At 50.0% G+C, this 16,500-nt stretch overlaps 5 protein-coding genes across 5 annotated transcripts; 1 reads left to right on the top strand and 4 right to left on the bottom strand.

The window, feature by feature from the left end:
* Positions 1-2,378: 2,378 nt before the first annotated feature.
* PV10_02197 (uncharacterized protein) lies at positions 2,379-2,983 on the bottom strand (the record flags this gene model as incomplete). The annotated part of the gene is made up of 2 exons (XM_016366486.1): positions 2,379-2,835; positions 2,955-2,983. The coding sequence occupies 2 exons, from the start codon at positions 2,981-2,983 to the stop codon at positions 2,379-2,381; spliced, it is 486 nt and encodes a 161-aa protein (XP_016226004.1).
* Positions 2,984-3,768: 785 nt separating this feature from the next.
* PV10_02196 (uncharacterized protein) lies at positions 3,769-6,111 on the bottom strand (the record flags this gene model as incomplete). The annotated part of the gene is made up of 3 exons (XM_016366485.1): positions 3,769-4,628; positions 4,689-4,975; positions 5,048-6,111. 3 exons carry the CDS (start codon positions 6,109-6,111, stop codon positions 3,769-3,771), a joined length of 2,211 nt encoding a protein of 736 aa, XP_016226003.1.
* Positions 6,112-6,155: 44 nt separating this feature from the next.
* Positions 6,156-7,433, bottom strand: PV10_02195 (uncharacterized protein; the record flags this gene model as incomplete). The annotated part of the gene is made up of 6 exons (XM_016366484.1): positions 6,156-6,285; positions 6,346-6,496; positions 6,559-6,838; positions 6,900-7,141; positions 7,212-7,338; positions 7,404-7,433. The coding sequence occupies 6 exons, from the start codon at positions 7,431-7,433 to the stop codon at positions 6,156-6,158; spliced, it is 960 nt and encodes a 319-aa protein (XP_016226002.1).
* A 682-nt stretch (positions 7,434-8,115) lies between these two features.
* On the top strand, positions 8,116-9,011 carry PV10_02194 (uncharacterized protein; the record flags this gene model as incomplete). Its single annotated transcript, XM_016366483.1, has 3 exons — positions 8,116-8,422; positions 8,544-8,648; positions 8,716-9,011. The coding sequence occupies 3 exons, from the start codon at positions 8,116-8,118 to the stop codon at positions 9,009-9,011; spliced, it is 708 nt and encodes a 235-aa protein (XP_016226001.1).
* Positions 9,012-9,553: 542 nt separating this feature from the next.
* Positions 9,554-11,596, bottom strand: PV10_02193 (uncharacterized protein; the record flags this gene model as incomplete). The annotated part of the gene is made up of 4 exons (XM_016366482.1): positions 9,554-10,186; positions 10,245-10,816; positions 10,863-11,483; positions 11,533-11,596. 4 exons carry the CDS (start codon positions 11,594-11,596, stop codon positions 9,554-9,556), a joined length of 1,890 nt encoding a protein of 629 aa, XP_016226000.1.
* Positions 11,597-16,500: the final 4,904 nt, after the last annotated feature.

Genomic DNA, 16,500 nt, shown 5'->3' with positions numbered 1-16,500 from the left:
TCGTTGTGCGCAGTGAGGACCATATGCACTATATCGATTGTGGCCTCTGCAGATCTTATGCATTCTTGAGCCTCTGCCATGGCAAGTTGAATTCGATAAGGAAGAGGTTTCCCTACAGATTTGTCTTGCGTGGTCAAGTAGCGAAGCATGGCACAGAGCAGTGGCCGGTGGATGAGGATGCTGGTGTAGTGATACCGCAAGGTTAGAATGACGCGCAGCCGACTAGGTCCTGTGCCTTTCAGTGATTCAACTGATCCAGGCTCACACAGACTCAGACGTGGTGGTAAGCCGGAAGCCCACTGTCGAAGCTCCTGGCGCATTGCGCTTGCTTTCTGAACTGATGTACTCTCGTCCATGTCTTGGTCTGTCAGGCCGAGGTTCAAGCGGTACTGCGTTGACATAGACCGGCCTATGATCTGATACAACCTCACGGAAGCATGGAAAAACTCAGTATTAATGTCAACATCCGCTAGATGTTTTGGGCTATTTTTGATGGAGGTCCACGGGGAAGGGAGCGGCACCACAATGTACTCGTCAGGTATCGATGGCGGCCTCCCAAAGGCAACACTCAATATTTTGTCCAAGCAGTAGATTGTCAACCATGTACGTCGGTGAACCTCTTGCTGTATAGGGTCAAGACATAGTCCTGATCGTGCGGAATGTAAGCCTATGGACATTGCTGCTCTCACCAGGACTCCATGCAAGTTCCATGTTTGGATTGACCTTTGGGTCCCTTGCAGGTAGAGCACAGCTAGTAAGAGATAATGGACAATGTCGAGACTAACTGTGCGCATTGACGGTTCGCTGCAAAGAGACTCTGCTCGCTTGAGGAAGGCAAATGATTTCCTGAAGCGATTCTTTGCTGAACATTCTCCGTTCTGATCGGCGTAGCTTGCCATAGCAAAGACCATATTTAGCACACCGAGCCAGGGATCACCAACTTTGGGGTTGCCTCCTGTCTTGCATTCATCGTATCTTGCTCTGAACGTGAGCTCATGTAGAAAGGGAAACATTGATCCGTAACCTCGGAAGTAAAGCTCGATCAGATAGTCCATCTCATCAACAGGTGGCAGCAATGAGGGCAAGCGCTGGGAATTCGTGGGAGACTGAACTGTTGAGGGGGATTGATGTTGTGAAAAGGTAACTGAACTACATTCCGAAGGGGCGTTAGCTTTGCGTGGTAGGGTGATTGTCGAGTCCTTCCAGATGGCTTGAAACAGATAGCGAATGAATGCAATGTTAGACGATTCGCCATAGAATGCAGGAGATTTCTCATCCACAAAGATCATCGCAAGTCCATCTGTCTTTGCCTCGTCTGATTCTCGACTCTCGTCCTCTTCCAGTGAATGTTGTTGACTTTTACCCGGTATCTGCCTCAGCATGTTTAGGCCTGACCCTCTATGGTACAAATCTATGCAAGTAGCTTCCGTGGTCGTCAAACATGCGGACAGACGCCCGGTCAGAAGGTCGTCATGGCGCTGCAGGGAGCGCTCAACATCTTTCAACCTCTGCTCCAGATTCGAGACGTATTCTTTCTTAACTAGGACATTGGTTGAAGAGTCTGATGGTTCGTATTCGCACTCAATCGAGAGTGTGTTGCACGTGGAGCATGATGGTCGTTGCCCATCACATCTAGGAGGCACATGGATCTCAGTCAAGCTCGACGTTGGTCACGCGACAACAAGAACATCAACCTTTGAAGTTGCCATACCTCGACTTGCGTGCACGACAGGCACTGCATGCTAGAGCAATACGCCGACGTTTGTTGAGCGGCTCGCTTCGTTTATGCGACCTAGTGTTAATACCCAGTTCTTCGGAAGCCATGAAGACGTGAATCTGAGTTGAGGATTCAGAAAGATAGAGTAATGCGATGGAAGATTTCTTCTTCGGGAGGACAGCCGTTAGCGATGAGACATTCTGAAGGTTTGAAAGAGCGCGAACTTCATCGCCTGTGAGCAGGAGGATCAGGTTGATAAGGAGGTTTCAATACAAGTACTAGTACTACTCAACACGATGGCGATTGCTCCTGGTCTCTATCCACCCGAGTTCATGACACACTCCATGGGTGAATTCAAAGAGGCCCACACGCATATAAATCAATCGCTAGAAACCCTGCTTAGACCCATCATAGGACGACTTTGCATTTTACTGAAGATAACGCAGTTCTACCGAAATGAAAGATCAACATCATTCGGAGCTATTTAAGCCCCGAAACCCTGGTCGGAGGTCAGAGGCTCCTATGACCAGATTGGGGTAATCCTCTGCACTAAGTACTTAAGGTAGCATCTCATCATTCTCCCAAGCCGCCCTAAGGTAGGCATCGGTTGCATAGGTGATTTCGGACGATTATTGTGCTCGGGGATGGCGATCGTGACGATTCAGTGCGCCGAGGCTTGCAACCACTTCAAAGGATCCCATCTTGTCGCGGGTCTGGGACAGAAAGTCCGTTTTAGAACTCCAATCTGCTCTTCTAGGGCTTGCAGCCGCTCCTCATTGGCTTGCGCTAATCTTATCAATTCCTCCCTGCGCTCTTCCTTCCTCAACTTCTCTTCTCTCCGCTCATCTAGAAATATTCGTAGATCTGTAACCAGATCTGGATCGATATCAGGCGTACCCGTAAGTAAATCCTCAATAAGAATGGTTATTAAGTCGGGTTCTGTTGGTTGTGGTGAACTGGGCGACGACTCCGTCGTCTCGGTATCACTACCGATGGACTCAGAGCTTGAGTCTAGGAGAATGCTGGCGGAATCTTCTGATTCTTGGGACATGGCATCCTCATGGGACATGGCATCCTCATGGGACATGGCATCCTCATGGGACATGGCATCCTCATAGCTGTCGGATTCCAATGTTAGTCGATTCCGGCACGAATGTCAGGGTGGACAGGTTATCAAGGATAAGTCATGTCCCCCAACGGGTGAGCTGATGATATTAGGGAATGATGTAGGACTTACTCGTCATTAGTGGGGCGTTGTTCCGACATTGTGAAAGATGGAGTAGAAGAGGAGGACTTGCAGGTTTTGCAGGTAGATGGTGATGAGGACTGTTCAGAAGGTCCAAGATGTCGTGAGAGTTGGAAAGGTGAAAGACGCAGTTATAAGTGAAATGGTTTCGTTGGGAGTTGATCTGGCTCAAACTGATACAGGCAACAGTGAAGCATATTGGTATAGACTTTGTCAATGGAGGCTATTGCCTCAAAACAAACTCCTATTTCACATTGTCCGGGTCTACGGACTATAGCGTCGGACTATAACTTAACCACTATTTCGATCATTGTCTCAGAACTCAATTGAAAGTTAACATCTGACTTCGACTTGGTGTCAACGACGTCCCGGGACATGAAGAGGTTTGATAGTCTCGGAAGGCAGTGTCAATGGACTTCTGGAGTGAAGTGTTAGTTGCATTCCCACGCTCACAACTAAGAGCCTTCTCAGGTTTAGAGTTGGTGGAATTCTCTTAGGACGTAGTACAGTCTTCGTCGTCGGGGGCTTGCCACTAGATCTCTGTGGTAAGGTGGTCGAAGGCTCCTCACGCTCGACGGATGATGTTTCCATGGTTAGTGTCGACAGATTTGTCGTGAGCAGTGTACACGGCTTCCTCAGGGGTAGTGTTATTGAATTCCAGGAGTAAGGTACTAGTAGTAGGTTAACGCTCATAGATGGTAGCGTTTTCATGGACGATATCAATTGCTTTCAAGACGCTGGTCTTCTCAGATCAGAGGCTCTCTTCAAATCCCCGACTATACTCTCGAATCTGCCTGCAGATGCGCTACTCTATGTGATGGCTTAGGTCATAGTCTTCCTCTGGGAATAACCAGCTTGGGTCAATGGCTACACTTGGCAAGGCCATTATCTCGAATTCTGACCAGATGTGTGAAGGGTCGCCTGCTCCACCTACTGCAGCGAGCCCACAGCTATCCAATGGAGGAGGTTGGAATGATGCCTCGATTGCTGCTTCTTGGTTAAGACTCACCAGATCTATTCCTGGTTCCGTGGTACCTGGTTGCGTTAAAGGCCCAGAAGATTTGATTTCCGTTACTAAGATAGCGTCCATGTCGTTGGGAGGGATATCGCGTGATTCTCCTGGGCGTGAATCAGGGACTTGAGCGTATGGTGTGTCTTGCTGTTGTGTCTCCACAGATGGCGATAACAGCATGTAGTTTGTGACTTTGGCAAGCGAAGCCAGAGCCATCCGAGGGACCTGGAAATGATCGACGCCTACCGCCCGCTCGAAGAAGTCCTTGATCTGGTTTGCGTAGAACTTGGCAACAAGCGTTTCTTCTCCAATCAAGTCAGAAATGTGTGAGTTCTGGAGCTTGACGGACTTGTAGAGCGTAAAAATCATCTGCATTGCGTACAGAGCCCGAACTGTGGTCACAGTAGGGCAGTTGAGGTACGTTGGAATGTCGAGGTGGATGACGGTATCGAGGATGCTGTGACTAGATTGGATCAGAGACATGACTACACGAATGTACGCCATGTCGGGGTTTGCCTGTCGAGGAGTGACGTGGTTTTGGTCTCCCGTGCGAGGAGGGAAGATGGGCAAAGAGTGCGTTTGTGCTTGAGATATAAAGACGGCAAGTTCATAGAGCTTGGTGCGGCAATAGAAGAAATGGATTTGCAAAGAGCCTTTCGGATCATCTAGTCAGCAAAACTCCAAGGCTTTTTGGATCCACTGATTCTACTTACTGTTCGTCACGGACTGGTTGGCGTATCGCCATTCGGCGAGTTTTCCCTCGAGAGTATTCATGAAAGAACGGTCTGCAGGGGGAGACTCAGTGCCAGTGCTGCGTTCTTCAACTCCCATAAATCTGACCCGAAGGGTTTCGATTTCTTCAGCTATAACTTGAAGTCTAACCCAAGCAACCAGACGTTTGTCATTGACATGGTCACACGAACGGTCAAACTCGTCGAGGACGTCCGACATCGATTCGCTCCAAATCAGGGTAAATGGCCGACGAAGACTAATTGCAACGCTGGGTCAGGCCAGGTGATGTTAGCCCTTCGAATCGTTCCCTCTGGATTAGGCGACGGGTCGGGTCACTTACGTCGAGTTGGACAAGAAGACTGCAAACGCCGTCCGCCACTCACTGAGCGTTTTCTCATCACTACCGCCACTTGGTCTCGCGAGGCTCGTGGGCGATGTCGTCTTGCTCCATGGCCACAATCCTAACTGCTGGACCATGATACCAGCAATTCGAATCCACATGTAGAAGTTTAAACGGTCCATATCGTCTGGAGGGTCATACCATACCTCCATAGCGAGAATTGCCTGTACCAGTTCAAGCGACCGCCGACCGAGGACTAAGACTTGGTGGCCGACATGGCTAAGCAACCGATAATGGAGTTTCCTGAACAGCGCAGGGTCCGAGCCCCTCGATGCTGAGGTTATCATCGCCAATAATAGCGTTGGATGCGTTCTTCGTAATGAGGAGAAATCGTGATTCGTGCCGAGGGCGAGGACAGGATACTGAGGAACGACATTGTCGATAAACTGGGTAAGCAAGGTGTTTGCTAGCTGGAAAGGAAGTTGTGTTGCATCGACTAGGCCTGGGATTGTCTCATTCGAATCTGACGAATATCCATTCTCTGTGGCTTCTTGCCCCAGTTGGGGCTGTCTAGGCTGTTCACCCACGGATATCTCGTCCGTGGCATATTGAGTGACGATGGTATCATTTTGCCATACACTGTCGGGTGAGCTGGCCAAGGGCGAAGACTCGTGTGCAGGATTTCCAATAGCAGCCTTCAACCCAGCAATTTCCTTTTCCAGCGCTGCAACGCGAGTGTCGGTCCTCTTTCGCCGTTGTCTAGGCGCCCTTGAGTCAAAGACACACTCTGCTCCAGCATTGTGGCAGCGCCTACACTTGCCGTGTTCAGCAAAGGTGTCGACTAAGCACCGAAGTTTCGATGCGCGACACCGAGAACATGCGTGCTTCTGGCTAGAGTTCATTTTCTTACTCTCTACGACGGGATTGAGGTTCATGGGATGAAGTTGAAATGTGGAATTCGGGTCATAGTTGGCTCCGAACTTTGGCCAAGCTTTACTATACGAACAAAGCGAGCGAACATTGGCGGTGGGGTTATGATGATGGAAAGCTTCCGCTCTGACCATCTCTCAGAACCAAAGCTACCAGAGTCACCTTGTTGAAAGCGTCTTTACTTCCTTGTCAAAACAAACTTGATTCCCATCGTCAAGTTCTCGGCAAACACGCGACTCAAGGCGAAATCGGGAAAAATCCAAAAGATGTGCGGCAGACCAGGGTAGTGGTCATGCTTGGTTGGTACACTAAGAGACTTCTTAGCATCGTCCTGTCAACCGTTCAAGATCAAGGAAATCATGACTTACCCAGCCTTCTCCAGCATTTTAGCCATCACCACTCCATCGTCTCGAAGAGGATCGGCTCCACACGTAGCAATGTATGTTGGCGGGAAGTCTTGAAGATTTGGGGACAACGCAGCGAAGATGGACGAGTCGTTTGGTACTGCGTTCACAGCCTCTAAATTTGATGTCAGATCTGCCATTTGTTTTGACCAGGGCGACTCAGGCTCAGGAAAATACCGAAATAAGTCATCATGGCAGCAGCGTCCATAATAGGGACATCTGTGCCATTCTCTTGATATGATTTGTACACGTCGAGGTACTCAGGGACTACATGGTGAGGATGGAGGGTTACGGGTGTAAGTGCGATGACGGCTGCAAGGCGAGTAACAGGATTACCAGCTTTACGCTGCTCAGAGATGTGGTTTGCAAGGGACAGAGACAGTGCTCCGCCAGCGGAGGCTCCCATGGCAAAAATTTGGGTCTTTTCTGTTACGAACCGGTTGGATGGATCCCGCACCTAAGTGAAAGATTGTCAGTATTCGCAATCAAGACTGAAGATATTGTTGCAGGGCTCCAACCCAATCATATGCAGTGATGACATCCTCAAGCATGGTTGGCAATTTGTACTTTGGCCCAAGACGATAGTCAATCGACACCACGACGCAAGGAGTGGATTTGGCAATCCATCGGCAGAATCCATCTTCAGAATCAAGATCCTCAGCTATAAAGCCGCCGCCGTGAGAAAAGATGCAGAGTGGAATTTTCTCAGAATTGACTGGCTTGTATACTCTGATTGGAACAGATGAGGCGGATGAATCATCTGTCATTTGCAGTAGAAGATGTCCATGTCAGCACGCCAATTCTTCTTCTTTTATGTGATACTGACGTACAAATCTGAAGATTTGGATCCGTATTGCGCTGCGGAGGTCCAACTGCTGTAGCCAGCTTTTGCACTTGTGCAATGATCTCCTCGGCATTTCCAGTGAGGCAGAAACGTCCTCCATGAGTGGCCTCGTACTGTCAACCCAATCATGATCAACATCGATATCTTCCCGTGTCTAAGGTACAGAATGTTGACATACCTCGAGCCAGTCTTTAGATATCTCCGGCATCTTGTTTTCTTGCGGAGAGACTGGGCGTTGTTCTGATGGGTCGGTGCTATGATTATAGAAGTGAGATACAACTATTGGTTTCTGGAACGGTGGACCGACTTCCGAGTTGATGACTGACTCAAAGACAACCTATACACACCTCTCGATATTCCGACAGCCTATGCTCTAGTCACTAACCATGGAGATGTCACCAAAGATGGAAATTGTAATCTCGGGTCACATTCGAGCCCTATCTAGCATCTGTGAGAATGACCATGGATCAATTACTTATCTCATGCAGATTTGCCCTTGCGAAGCCGTGGGTTCCACTATGGGCTGGACGGATAGCCTGTTCGGAGCATATTATTACCCGAATCATTCTTGCTTGACCGCAAATTCGCCCACCCCATCTGGCTTCGGTACGGAGCGGTCACGAGGGAGGGTCTGTTTCATGGGATATCACCTTCTCTTCCGATCGCTAATTTGGCGTTCAGTCGGATTTGTTCTTAATGTCTTCCTGGTTTGACATCAGTAAAAGCCTCCTTGACTACCAACTACACCCTTGGGTCGATTTAACCTTGAACGGAATAGTTCCTTGGTTACAACAACAATTCTTCACGGTGTCTGTCATAGTCCACCTTTGATATTTCTTCTTGAGCCTCGAGTCTATACTTTGCGACCAGAATCGTCACAGTAGCTCTTCATGGCAAAATTTTCTGGGCGGACCAGAAAGGTCTTGGTGCTCGCTGCCAGCAGTCCACTATTAGGTCTGGCTGGGTGGCGGTTCTGGACACGACATTCCTTTTTTGAGCCTTTCACATCAGAAACCGATCCTCTGTTTCAAAGCGCCTACCTGCAAAAGTTCAACCCTCATCACAATCCAAGCGAAGATGATTGCTGTGTGAGGCTTGTTCCTCTTACGAGATTGAGAGCCGATCTCGGGGAAGATGCCCTGAATGGTGGCCCGAAGCTTATCGAGGCTTTCGCAGCAGGGTTATGGGGCGGATTCGGTATGTTCAACGATGTTCCTTAGATCTTCTAGATTCATAACTGTCATCTGAAGCTTTGACTGGGCTCTCTGTGAGCACTCCCAAGTGGCAATGGGAAGACAGTCGCTGAGCTTGGATATAGGTTTTGCAATCCAGAGGGCGATTATGAAGCGAGCTTTCCTGAATGACACCAACAAAAATGACCTGTGGGAAAAGGAAGAACTCCTGAAAAGTTTATATGAGCCTGGTAATGTTGCTCGCAAACAATTGGTCGTAGGCACGACGAAATCAAACCTTGGTCTAACTGATGACAGGCACCATAGTCTCAGACCACTTCATTGTACTGGAAAAGACACCACGTGCAATCATTTTGAGGGGAGGTCTTTCGCCACGCGAGTCACCCAACGAGCCTCGCGAGATGGACAACATCTGTGAGATGACTGTGGATGTTAACAAAGAGGGGAATGCTGCGGTATTTCGATACAAGAACATATACTTTCAAGGCTTGGGACACCAGAAGTCGAAACCTTTCTCACCGCCCATGGTCTGGCTCCACCGTCAATACTGCTTGCTGCTCATTGAGGCAGCGGTTCGAAATTGTATAGAATAAGAGAGACGGAACTGTGAGGGGAAAAGGGGTAGTCCAGAATGGCTCCTGGCGTTCATTGGGCCAAGGCGCAGGACCATGTGATCTATGGCGGAACACCTCCGTGTTTGGTCTATCGACTTCGCCCTACGAAGCTCGCTGTGGAATACTCCAAACAGCGTCTATAAATAGATCACGTGGATGGGAGGTGTTGAAGAATCAACAACCACAACTTTTAACTTCTCTTATCTATAAATGCTGGCTCTAGGTGCTGGCATTACTTTTAATCAATGTGTTAGTTCCATGGCAGTTACCCAAGAAAGTGGTACCACAACATCCCGATGATGAAGGATTCTGCTTGGCCTGCCAAAGCAGTCGTCGAGTCGTGTACATCGTCAAGAAGTAGATGAAACTACACAGTCCGTAAGATTGCTTCTTTCCCATCGTCACTCAAAGTATTGTCCTTAGACCCAACACATGATAGTCATGAAGTCATGTCATCGTACAAACGTACGGCATCCAACTTGAATAATATGTACACTGTTGACGTTCGGGTCAATTGGTCTTTAGTAATTTCGGCCGTAGCCTCCAGCAGGAGCCGACGGAAGATAGCCACTAGGACCTGCCGAGGGCTGTGGAGGTTGGCGAGAAGTGTGTTGGGTTGTATTTGGACCTGGTGGTCGATGGAACATGCTGGCTAAGCGTCGACCAACACTCGGCTCAATTTCTGTTCCATCTCGTGCAATCTTCACCTCGCGGTTGGCATTCCAAGGGTTCCGTAGTCCTCTAGTGCGGTAGAATGGTAGACGTTCAGTTGACATCCATCTAATTCTGAACGGTTTGCCAAAGGTTTGTGGCACACCAGGGCTGGGGGTTGAGGAATCTTCATTTTCGCCGGATAGATTTTCTCGATCGTCTTCGGCAGCGAGCTCCTTCTCCGGAGAAACACTGTCAAGAGCCTCCCAGAAGATTGTTCCTCGGGCTGAATCATCAATAATGCGTCCCCGTGGCGCGGTAGACGTGGGTGGAGTAAAAATCGTCACCGGTAAATCGGAGAGACTGGGACTCGGAGCTTCTGGTCTAGGCTGATAACCGATATCCGCAGCCGACTCATCATCAATGGCTGATTCCATTCTCGCGTAACCAAAATATTCGCCGGACTTGTTGGCTGAAAATATGAGATATACATTCTCTGAAGCCTAGACTTGGTGTCAGTACAAGAAGTGGTGCGGTTTTGGGGCAAAAGTTGAGATTTACCTGATACGCAGCATTGAGCGCAGCCTCGTTGTGAGCTTGGGTGGCCCAAATACCACTTTGTACGCTGCGCTCTAGGTCTTCTGCTGTGAGACTCTTGACCACAAAAAACTTCTCCTTGACTTTCTCGGCCACTTTCGGCTCGGGTGTAGCTTCCAGGGTATCATCTACTAGGGGGGTGCTTTCATCATTGTCGGGTACAGCGTCTACTGTGTCGGCCTTCGGTTCGACCGTGGGGTTTGTCGAAGCTGTGGCGGTCGCAGAAACGCTACCCCGTCGTAATCGACACACCAAACGTACCCCATGGAAGCGTGAATCGTGGAATCGGGCCATTGCTGCGGTACAGCTAGCCTCTGTCTTATAATTCACAAATGCACAATTGCTCTTGGAGATCAAAAAGACGGATTCGATCTCGTCGGTCGCTTCGTTGGAAAAATGGTCTTTGAGGTCGATAATATGTGTCGAAGGCGGCAAATTGCCAACCCATAGAGCATGTCCAGATTGCTTTGGTTTCCGTGGAGGGCCCCGAAGTACAGAGGTCTTTAAAGAGGAGCTCGAAGAGGTTCGCTTAACGGCTTTGAAAATTAGCAAATGTTATATCCACGTTCGAGAAGAGCGTACCGCGTGTGTTTTGCGAAGTGAGGTGACTCTGGCCCTGAGATTGACTCAAACTGCCATCGATATGAAGACTAGGCAGGCCTGGGTAGGCGCCTCCCATGCGACCAGAATATGCCCCGGCAAACATAGGATTAGCGTGCGGTTGGGAGAACTGGCCTGGGATGTGATGCTGTTGTGGCATAGACTGCTGGAGCATCATGGGCTGATTCATCATATTCTGAGATGCAGGAGGAGCCATTTGACCGGTCATAAATTGAGGAAATGTCATTTGTTGTTGTCTTGACTGGTGAGGGTGTGCGAATTGAGGAGGGTAATGTGGGACAAAGGATTGATTGTAGGAAGTGGCCTGTGGGTGTGAAAATTGAGGATTTTGTTGGTAATGATATATGATGGGTTGGTTCTGGGACGCTTGCGCAGGAAATTGATGAGGAAATGATTGCTGAGGCTCGTAAGATCTCCTATGATAGTCCGGTAAAGCTGCCCCGACATTCGACATGTTGAAGGAGCCTGGGGACTGGTAAGCAGCAATTGTCTGCTGGTGTCTCGTATAGGGATCGAAATCTGCCGAGGTCGAGTGCTGAGTCTGTGGAGCGTTGTCATCCTGGTTTACAGCAATATTTCGGTCTAGAATGATCAGTTCAGTGAAGCAGATGTAAAGGTTTGAGAAACTGACCTTGTGATGCTTGTCCAATCTCGCCGGAGGTCCTCACTCGACCAGGTGGCGGCTCGTCAGCCATTGCGATATGGTGAGGGATGATGAAGACTGTATTGTAATGCTGAATCCAAAACACAGCCATTAGTCTTTGGATGGTGAATTCAAGGAGGTGTAAGAGTGCGTACCTTGATAATAACGACCCGGGCTACAGGCAGGCCAGCCTTGCCCAAAGCGAAGGGTCAATAGAGGTCGAAAATGAAGTGCCACCCGGATGTCTCTAGAAATTGCCCGTGAGGTGAGATTCATTCATGGCACCAATTCGGAGAATGCAGGGTCAATGGGCCGAGTTGCATAAGTCAGGAGAACAAGAGCGAATGTGGTTGAGAGACAGACCCTTGAGATGTCGGGGATGCCACCAAGGGCGACAACAGGAGCCGGTCGAAGGTCGAAATAGCAACAGCGATTGGCTCGCCCTGACCAGGTAAGAGAGCAGAAATAGACCAGGAGCGAGAGATCGAGGGGATGAAGTAGTGAATGGTGGCTGTGACTGGCAGAGCGTTGTAAAGAGAGAAGGAGTCAAGGTGATTGGCGCGCAGCGAGTCAAAGTCGAAAGCTGGGCAAAGAAAAGGACCTAGTGCTGGTCTGTGGCAAAAAGATGCAAAAGAAGATATACGCTGGAGGGCTTTTGGTGAGAAGCAGAGGGATAGAGGGAAAGAATAGCTCGAGAATGGTCTGAGAAGTGGAGGCAGCGGCGACAGGTTAAGTGGCGCTGTCGAGGTCAAAAAAGACACCAAGCAATGCCGGAGATGCTCTGTAAATTCAGAACGAAGCCAAAGGAAAAAGAAGCCAAAAGTATTTGTTGTGCGTTGGTATCAAATTGCCAGGCAGTCAGTCAGGGAGGAATGGTAGGCACGTTGGCACAGGACAGTCTATCAGCAAGGAAAAGAGTTGCCCATACCCAGGGTGGCACTTTCCTCGTGCCAGAGCCTGAACCAGGGCTCCTGCAGACAAGCTCTTGCCATGTTCATTGGTCGGAACTACGAAGCGATGTTGAACCCCAGAATCGGCAGGTGGTCAGGAAGGAACGACAAACAGCGACACTATTTGCACTACCTCCACTACGGTACAAAGGTCCGGTTCGCTCTTGCCCGAACCCAGTATTGATCTGGCCCTGAACACCTTGTCTGGGCGGGCGGCAGTGGCTTGTGACTTGGCCCACCGAGCTTATTATTACCTGCTGTGCCTTCAGGCAATCCTGTGTGGATGAGGAACAACTTTGCTCTACGCCTACGAGTCAAGTACGAATTGTTGGACCCATGCTCTCCATATTGGGACCCACCAAAAAAAAAAGATAGACGCAAAGACAATGGCGTAATTTTCGGAAATGTGATTCACCCTTGGCCTTATCAGTGTACTGCCTGAGCGCAGGTGGACATTCTGTCATGATGATCAATTAAAGACGAGTGGACAAGCAAGCTGAGGGTGATTGAGGGAGAAAATGAGCGAAGTGATACGAATCCAGTAGGATATGCGTGCCTTGGAACCGACCGACCGAGGTACTAAAAGAGAAGCCACCGAGCATTAACAATCATGACCCAGCCAGCAGCAAAACAGAAGTGGCAGATTTTCCAAGGACCACAAGACAGAGTGTGAGAGTGCAAGGCTAGAACGTCCGAGAGTGGGTTCGCCTAGCCACAAGGTCTGAACTAAGTGTGGCAACTTGGTAAGTCGCGTAGTCAGACCTTACACGGGGGGCTGCTATTCGCCATGCCCACGCGGGTCCTTGTGTTGCCCGCTCGACTACGTATACGCGGTCCTTGGATGGGAAACTGAGATCCATTCGTGGCGCATGTGTCCTTTCATCGATATCACTGGAAAGTATTTTGTGATGGCGAGGATCGGCTATTTCCGAACGAGATGGCTGTGGTGGCTGAGCTGTAGAGTACGGGAACACAAACTCCGCCTGGAGAAGACACAGAGAGGGTCGGAAGCGATATGCGTACGGCGTAGCACCACACGAAAGAGGTAGGTACCTAGGTAGCAACCTAGGTACTGGAGCCACACAGTGGTTCTGGGCTCTGTCGATCCCTTCATGGCGACTGCGTCAGCATTGTGCTTGCCTGGTCCGGTTTTCCAGTAGGAGCGATTTGACGGAATCCATTCCCCTCGATCGACATGACAGAAGATTCTGAAGAGCTGGTCGATCAATCACCAGTTGAGTTAGATTGCCACAGCACCACAGTCATGCACAGTACTCCGTATCGGTTGGGCTGCCGTGGCTGCCAAGGTCATGACTCAAAAGAGCAGGGAACAATAGCGTGCACTGTAGCCTTATTCCGAGTTACACGCTTATCCTTAGGGTGGCAGTGGACCTGGTCGTGCTGGTGCAATGGTGCCGTGGTGCCGGGGGAAGCTAATGACAGAGGCTAAAACCAACATCACAAGCCACAGCGGCTACTCCACTTGGGCCTTGGAATGTTCTGGCCTGTGCGTGCCTGGCACCTGGATACTGCCACCAAGCCCGGAACCCCGGCCCTGACTCTCCACGCGCTTCCAAGCACATTTGCCCTGCGTGCCTGGTTCTTTTGCTTGTCACTTGAGTGAACTCTAACTCGAGTATGTGGATGGAAATACACGTGGAATTTGTAAAGGGTCCCAAGGGTCCCGAGGGTCCTCAACCACGGGAAAGCTTGGAAGGCTATCGTGGCTGTCACTGCTGTCCAGAAATTAATGTTACCATGCCGTGCATGCTTCGCACAGTGGTGAAATTACTCCCTACCTAATGAGTGGTCGCTGGAATGGCCCCAACTCCTCACGCCAAAACCAAACGACCAGCGCGAACCCCACATGCTACTGGAGACCAAGAGCGATTCATGCCCATCCCTGCATTTTCGGGCCTGGCGGCTCCCGCATGGCCGAGTTTTTTTGGCATCCACGGCACCCAGCAGACATGCGTACCATGCCTATGCATACCTAACCTAACACCGACTATTAGCTACTAAACCTACTGTATTTACAGTACTCTGCCTCTACAAACTTCACAATTGTGGAGCTGGGATCGGCTACCTCCAGCCCAAAAACTCCCCAAGTTCGACGACTCGACGCCACGCTTTGTTCCACTGGTATCAAAGCTGAGACACCTCGTTGACAGTTTCGACTTTTGGGCCTTGGGCAGCGACGATCGGGCAACTTCCGGAATCTGCTTCCATGTCACATGTACAATGCGGATAGGTCGACAGCAGCTGACACAAAATAGGTCCTAATCGGCCATCTGGCCGCAAGTTGAGCTCTAGCGAACAGACTAGTCAGAGTCACAAGAAGCCATTGGCTTGGGCTTGTTGATGGTGGAGATGATGGAGCCATTAACTCCTCAGGTTTCAATTGAAATTCAGGACCTAATTCTCGGTGTTGTGTGCCAGGTGCCAGGGCATCATCTTTATGCCGCCGTTGCGAGGGTCCTGGGGCCGGACGCACCCAGCCGCATCATGGGAAAAGGGACAATTTGGACACGCAGCGAGATGGGAAATAAGGATGCGGAAGAGACAATCCCATCCATCAAAGTGCGGGAACCCGGTCGAGTGGCTGAGTTCCAACTTCCAAGATTTGGACCAGGGGATGACGCGCGGAACGGAAAAAGATTTCGGCGGAGAAATGCCAAGTCCTTTTCGCTTGCGTCATCCAAACCCCCACCTGCCCTCTGGCAGGGTCGTGGTCATTCATGGTCGCGCCTTCCAAAGTGCCACATTATGCCTAAAACATATGATCGCCCTGGAGCGAGCAGAATTCATCTTCTTCCCCCAACGGCCTTTGTTCCAATTCTGCAAAGATCTTCCTTCACCTGGTGCGCCTCTTACCTCTCTCTGCATAGACTTTTCTCTCATGCTCTAGATTCATGCATACGTACAACACGAGCACGCATTACATTCTTCTTGCGTCATTCACTTCCTACTCTAGCATGCCTATCCGTTCGAGTCCTCCGCCAAAAATAGGCCCACCCATGCACCCAAGCTGATCACCGTTACCACCACCGCAGGATCGTCTTCCTCTACACCATTTCGGTCTTTGGTCGCTGTTCGAACCTGGGCAACTTGCGTACATTGCAGCTGCCATTTGATGATCGTCTCGCTTCTACCACTTCTGACCATCTCAGGTGACTGTACCGTTGCCCAGCCCTGCCAGTTGAGAGTGGAAACTATACATTACTCGTAGGTACATACGGAGTACGCGTTGCCGAGTGGGATCGACATCAAAAAAAGATCGACACAAAGAATCCCAGAAAGTTCCAGCCCTAACCTTGCTTCTCGGAAAATCCTTGCCTCAAACTTTGCCACTGACTTGTCCAAATGACTCGTGTCTAGAGTATCACGGCCTGCACCCCATCCGAACCTACCTTTCCTTACATGCATGCCACCTGGCCGCCCAGTTCCCCGTTCTCCCTCACAGCAAGTCTCGCGACGTGCCCATCGACAAAGACTCTGGGCTCCATCCCTCGGCTTAGGATGCCACATCCTCTACGGGAGTCAGACTACTTGACTCGGAGATTGACAGTTCTCTCGGCAGCTCCGAAAACCACATGCCAGTGTGTATTTTTCGAGAGTCGAGACAGGGTCTTCTCCAACGGCTGGACCAGTTCCTCGGTTCCGAGTGGCCGTTGACATGTCGTTCAGCAACGTCTACTGTTTGCAATCGTGCCCCCTTATTCTGGGTCATGTTTGCGAAGACGACCATGGTGAGTGAGGAGCCGGTCTAACAGTTCGAGACAGCGTTGTGGGAATCGGATACGTGGCAAACATCTCCCTATATGAATCAAGCGCAATGCAGAGCTGGCCATCTAGTCGTGCACAGCATGCTGTTGGCATTTGCCCTCGACCCCAGCCTTGCAATCTAGCTTGACCTAGCAGGAGTAGTGTCACTACCTGGAAAGCCATTCACCACCCCTGAGCGATGCCAACGCAGTAACAGCATTATTCTGCTCCGCATCGCGAG

The sequence above is a fragment of the Exophiala mesophila genome (genome assembly GCF_000836275.1).
Source record: "Exophiala mesophila strain CBS 40295 unplaced genomic scaffold supercont1.2, whole genome shotgun sequence".
NCBI classification, from domain to species: Eukaryota; Fungi; Ascomycota; class Eurotiomycetes; order Chaetothyriales; family Herpotrichiellaceae; genus Exophiala; species Exophiala mesophila.
Note: the sequence above shows the minus strand (reverse complement) of the source record. Positions and strands in the feature narration are given on the sequence as shown.